Source organism: Neophocaena asiaeorientalis, unplaced genomic scaffold (assembly GCF_003031525.2).
Source record: "Neophocaena asiaeorientalis asiaeorientalis breed wild unplaced genomic scaffold, Neophocaena_asiaeorientalis_V1.1 scaffold248, whole genome shotgun sequence".
Taxonomy (NCBI): Eukaryota; Metazoa; Chordata; class Mammalia; order Artiodactyla; family Phocoenidae; genus Neophocaena; species Neophocaena asiaeorientalis.
The window spans coordinates 302,295-308,294 of NW_020185320.1; the positions used below are offsets into that span (position 1 = coordinate 302,295).

The 6,000-nt window shown below is 40.5% G+C and overlaps 1 protein-coding gene across 2 annotated transcripts in view; it reads left to right on the forward strand.

Moving 5' to 3' along the window:
• RARS2 (arginyl-tRNA synthetase 2, mitochondrial) overlaps positions 1–4,115 on the forward strand; it is a 79,319-nt gene extending 75,204 nt beyond the window's left edge. For both annotated transcript variants that reach the window (XM_024733716.1, XM_024733717.1), the window contains 6 exons: positions 131–198; positions 283–392; positions 844–939; positions 1,872–1,946; positions 3,317–3,380; positions 3,858–4,115. In XM_024733716.1, the coding sequence (XP_024589484.1) occupies positions 131–198; positions 283–392; positions 844–939; positions 1,872–1,946; positions 3,317–3,380; positions 3,858–3,944 (500 nt within the window). In that variant the 3' untranslated portion in view covers positions 3,945–4,115. The remainder of the gene's footprint in view (positions 1–130; positions 199–282; positions 393–843; positions 940–1,871; positions 1,947–3,316; positions 3,381–3,857) is intronic.
• The last annotated feature ends 1,885 nt before the right edge of the window (positions 4,116–6,000 follow it).

The following is a 6,000-nucleotide window of genomic DNA, read 5'->3' on the forward strand; positions in this document are numbered from 1 at the left end:
ACATTAGGACAGTTAATTGCCTGCTGTACACCTGTTTATTCTTGATGCTGTCAGCATATGGTTTTGTTAGGTTTTATCTCCACTTTAGTCCCGGATTCTGTACAGTTTCATGCAAGGTTGTCTATTTCAGCCACCAGAGAGCTGGAGAACCCCCAGGAGACAGCAGAGAGGGTGGGGCTCGCAGCCCTCATCATTCAGGTCTGTGAAGACTGCTTCCCGGGAGAGCCTTTTATTTGGTACTGGGACAAATCCCAGCGCTGAAAATTTCCTCTGTCATTTTAGGACTTCAGAGGTTTCCTGTTATCTGACTATCAGTTCAGCTGGGATCGTGTTTTCCAGAGTCGCGGGGACACGGGGGTCTTCCTGCAGTACACACACGCCCGCCTCCACAGGTGAGAAGGGTCTGCAGGGAAACACTGGGCCGCTCTGTCCTTCCCAGGGTGGGGTCTGGATGGAGTGATTCCGAGACCAAAGGCCCTGTTTTCTGGGCTTCTCCGACATCTCACATTCAAAACTAGTTGAAGTACAGTGGACCTCTTATTATGTTTGGGTCTTGTGGGGTTTTTTAAACATTTATGTATTGCACACCTATGAAACGAAATGCTTTTATATATATTACGTTATTTAGTACTCAGAATAACCCTGCCAAAGAGTATACTCCGTTTTCAGATGAAGAAACAGATGTAGGAAAAACTGAGGCATCGGGTCAAATGATGGTAGCTTCCGAGTCTAGGACTGTATTAAGGAAAGCAAGACTGTGAGTTGTGAGGTGATGTTCATCATTTGCAACTGAGTCCTAGGATGACTTGTTTAATCCTTTGTTGTTTAAACTTGTGATAACAGTTTGGAAGAGACTTTTGGATGTGGTTATCTAAATGATTTCAACACTGCTTGCTTACAAGAGCCACAGTCTGTTTCCATTCTCCAGCATCTTCTCAGGTACAGTTTCTTAACATTATCAAGTCTGCTTCTGCTCCGTGAAATAACTGTTGTAGTTTGCTGACCACTGGAATCAACAGGCCAGTGACTCTAGACAGCGCTTTTCCAAAGGTGTGACCAAAAAGTGATTGCTGCCCTTTGGGAGCAGACAGAGGGCATGCTCACGGCTAATCCTTGGGCTTAAAAAATATTATCACCATTGAATTAGCCCAGCTGTCTAACATCCTTTAGGTCATGGTGTGAGAACGTAAAGCCTGGTAAAAGCATAACCTTTTAGTATAGAAACGATCATCTTCTCACCCTCTGTGATAAGTGAAGGAAAATCCCTGCCTTTGTGCACCATCCCTGAGACCATAAGCCCTTCATTTGCCTCTTGGTTTCAGTTCAGCTTCAAATACACTGGGCAAGAGATCATACTTCTGAGCTCTCATGAGCATTATCGGTGAAGCCAGACTTGTCAGGAGAGACTGAGGAATATCTGGAAGGGATATGGAGGGTTAACAACAAGGCCTATGTCTCTGATTGCCACACAGTGGTCAGTGGTTCTTTCTTGGGATGAGGGGTGAGTTTACTAACATCTGGCTAATTTGTGAGGAAAAATAAGCCAACCTGGTTTTCTTGGCAGTGAGTAGACTCTTGTTTGCTAGATTATGTTCCTAAGCATGGCTAGAGGCTTTGTACATTTAACAGCCATGATTTGAGTCCTTGCTTTGGGCTAGGCCTATGGGATCTCAAAGTGATTTAGAAAGTACCTGCCATCAAGGAACTTGTAAGAAAGAAAGATGTGCCTTTACCTTCAAATTTACCTTCAAATTTTTTCATATATCTTCTACCATTAATGATATCAAGTCAACCTTATACCGTAGATCTTAGCTTAGTATAATATAAGCCCAGCCTTCCCCTGCCAACCACTCCTGTCATCTTTCTTTTAGGTTCGATGAGGTGCTTTATAGGTCAGCCCAAGACCTTCAACCCAGGCATATTGTCAGTTACCTTCTAACTCTAAGGTATGTTATAAACTTGCTATTTTGGGGTATTAAAAGACATTTGATATGACAAAGGACCTTTCTTTCATCTAAAGGTCTCCTATAGACAAATCCATTGGCCTAAAAAATTTTATGCTTTAAGTTACAGGAATTCTTGCTTCATCTTTGCAAATTAGCAGTTAATGTTCATTCATTCATTCATTCATGCAGTGATTGAAGGTCTGGTCACTGGAGTCTAGTGAACGGGAACCGATAGGTACATCATGGGTGGTCACAGTACAGCACGTGTTAGGATAGATTGGACATGAGGGGCAATGTTAGGGCACTTAGCCCAGCCTTGAGGGTTCAGAGAGGGCTTCTCAGAGGAGAGGAGTAGATGTCAGTCAGGAGAAGCAAGGTGGCAGAGAAGGAGGGAAAAGCCCAGAGTTGAACAAGAACATGATCCATTTAAAGCACTTCTGGGAGAACAACTGTGTTCTGTACTAAGGCGTTCTGACTTATTTTCAGGGCAGTGGGGTCCATGAAAAGGTTTTAAGCAGAGGCATAGAAAAGTCAGTCTGATGGAGGGTAGAGAATGAATTGGAAAGCGAGTAGATGACACTTGGATAGAAATTTCACGGTGGCTGTTTTAGAAAGTTTGAATAGAGGTTGAGTTTTATAGCAACAGTTGTATCCTCTCATAAAGCTATTTAAGAAAGGAAGTATTTGCTTTTACTCAAGATTTACTGAAATCAAAGGTTTATTGGGACTTCTTCCTTGAATATGGTTTTTACCTTTCTTCCCCAGACTCATAGATTTTTTTTCCTTTAATTTCCACTTAGACATATAGAGATGAAGAAGCCAGAAAGTCTTATTAAATGTCACTTAATCATTGAAACTAATGTCATAAGCATCATTTCTCTGGCACTGTTCTTGCTGCCATAACCTAAACAGAAAAAATATTTTAAAGAAGAGTGGCCACTGTATGCAGAGTGGATTGATAACTAGTCTTACCCCACCTCCTCCCAGTACAGAAGGAGACAGGCCAGACCGTGTTATACATTTCATCTTGAGGGATGCCTAAATAAGGCATCTAATTATTAGAAAAGAATCCCCTATACTTGTAAAACTAACAATGAAATCAAAATCTTAAGAACAATGAAACTAATCATAATACCACCTGGTATTAGTAGAAACAGGACCAAAAATCTAAAACCGGAGTTTAGTGTGTTTCACTTTGCCAGTTATTGAAAAGCAGTGAATTCAGCCTCAACTTCCCAACTTTGGAAATATCCTTTAGTGGCTCTCGGCTTTGATTTCTCTAAGTTGAGGGAGTAAGATTAGATATCAAGCTTATATGTTACACAGGAAATTAGCTGGTCCTAATCATGATTATTCTCTTCCTGTTTCAGTCATCTTGCAGCGGTGGCACACAAAACACTACACATAAAAAACAGTCCTCCTGAAGTGGCCGGGGTATGTTATGTTGAGTTTTGCTGTGTAATCTCTAGCATCCTCAGACTTATTACTGAGTCAGTCTTGTCAGTGTTTCTAAAATAGCATCCTGTTGTTCACCTACAGAAGTGTACTTACACACTCAAGGTAAAAATTAGAATTGGGCTGTAACAATCATTGTTACTTTCCAACATACTGGACCATGAAACACCTTTTCCTACATCAAGTGACAGGGTGATTAGCTCCCCTTATTTGAAGCTGTACTTTATGGTGTTACTGTTACTCCCACTCCACGGCCCTTGGGTACCAGTCTTACTATAACAAATCCTAGGAATTTGTCTTCCTTTTGCCTACAGGAAACCCTAGGGCACTCGGAGGTACTGTTGTACATTAAATTAGAAGAAAGTTAGAATTACTTCTAACAGGAATTTTATCTATTCACTCACAGTTAGCCTGTTACTGAATTGACCTTGAATCATTCTTGAATTTATTTTGTAGGCCAGACTTCATCTTTTCAGAGCTGTCCGCTCAGTCCTAGCCAACGGAATGACACTTCTTGGAATAACACCTGTATGTAGGATGTAATTTCTAATTAAAATTGCTTTTAAAATACTAAATGAATTCTAGTTATCTATTCTTACATGCCTTGCTATTTAGAATAGAACTGAAACTATTATTCTATGTCAGAATCTATATTTTATTGTCCATATTTTATTAAGTGATTTATCAACTTATTAAATCTTTATCTTTTAAAAAAATCATCTGAGTTTCCTCATGGTCAATAAGTACTAAATGGACTTTTGTTAAACTAAGTTAAATCTTTTAATTTATTTATTTTTTTTGCGGTACACGGGCCTCTCACTGTTGTGGCCTCTCCCACTACGGAGCACAGGCTCCAGATGCGCAGGCTCAGCGGCCATGGCTCACGGGCCCAGCCACTGCGGCATGTGGGATCTTCCCAGACCGGTGCATGAACCCATGTCCCCTGCATCGATAGGCGGACTGTCAACCACTGCGCCACCATGGAAGCCCGTTAAATCTTTTTAAAGTCATTGTGGTCTACTGGAGACAAAGGATTAGAGTTTAAACTCTGGCTTGAGGGCTTTTTGTTTTTCTTTTTTAATTGAAGTATAGTTGATTTACAGTATTACGTTAGTTTCAGGTGTACAACATAGTGATTCAATATTTTTATAAATTAAACTCCATTTAAAGTTATTACAAAACAATGGCTATATTTTCCTGTGCTGTGCAATACATCTTTCTTCCTTATTTTATACACAGTAGTTTGTATCTCTTAAGCCCCTACCCCTACCTTGCTCCTCCCTCCTTCCCTCTCCCCACTGGTAACCACTAGTTTGTTCTCTACAGCTGTCAGTCTTTCTGTTTTGTTATATTCATTTGTTTATTTCTTAGATTCCACATATAAGGGATAACGGAGTATTTGTCTTTCTCTGACTTATTTCACTAAGCATAATCTCTAGGCCCATCCACGTTGTTGGGAATGGCAAAATTTCATTCTTTTTATGGCTAATATTCATGTATATACACCACATCTTCTGTTGATGGACAGGTTACTTCCATATTTTTGCTATTGTAAACAGTGCTGCTATGAACATTGGGATGCATGTATCTTTTTGAATTAGTGTTTTTGTTTTCTTCAGATATATACCCAGGAGTGGAATTGCTGGGTCATATGGTAGTTCTATTTTTAGCTTTTTGAGGAGCCTCCATACTGTTTTCCGAAGTGTCTGCACCCATTTACATTCCCGCCAACAGTGGGAGTTAAAGTCCCCTACTGTGTCTGTGCGCAAACGTGCACACTCCTTGTGAGCAGTGTCCAGGCTTCCCACAGCCCTCCTGTCCCACCAGCCCTCTGACCAGCCAGGGGGCTGCCTTCCCTGTGCCAGACCCAGGGCTGGGGTGCCCAATATGTGGCTTGAAGTGCTCACTTCCAGGGAGGATCTCCACCCGTGTGATCTCCCTTTTTCTGAGTCCTCTCCCTGGGGCACAGGTCCCAACCTGCTCACTTCTCTTCCCTTCCTACCCGATTCTGTGTGGATCTTTCTTACAGCCTTGGCTATACAGGAGTCTTTCTGCCAGTTTCGAGTTAGTTTTCAGTGAGACTGTTCCACATGTAGACAGATAGATAGATAGGATTTTTTTTTTTTACTTTTTAAAAATTTTTTATTGAAGTGTAGCTGATTTACAATGTTGTGTTAATTTCTGCTGTACAGTGATTTGGTTGTATATATTCTTTTTCATATTCTTTTCCACTTATGGTTTATCACAGGATATTGAATATAGTTCCCTGTGTTATACAGTAGGACCTTGTTGTTTATCCATCCTATGTATAATAGTTTGCGTCTACTAATCCCAGACTCCCATTCCTTCCCTACCTTGGCAACCACAACTCTATTCTCTATGTATGAGTCTGTTTCTGTTTCGTAGATATGTTCATCTGTGTCATATTTTAGATTCCACATATAAGAGGTATCATAAGGTATTTGTCTTTTTCTTTCTGACTTACTTTGCTTAGAATGATAATCTCTAGGTCCATCCATGTTGCTGCAAATGGCATTATTTCATTTTTTTTTTAATGGCTGAGTAATAGTCCATTGTTTATTTATTCCACATCTTAATC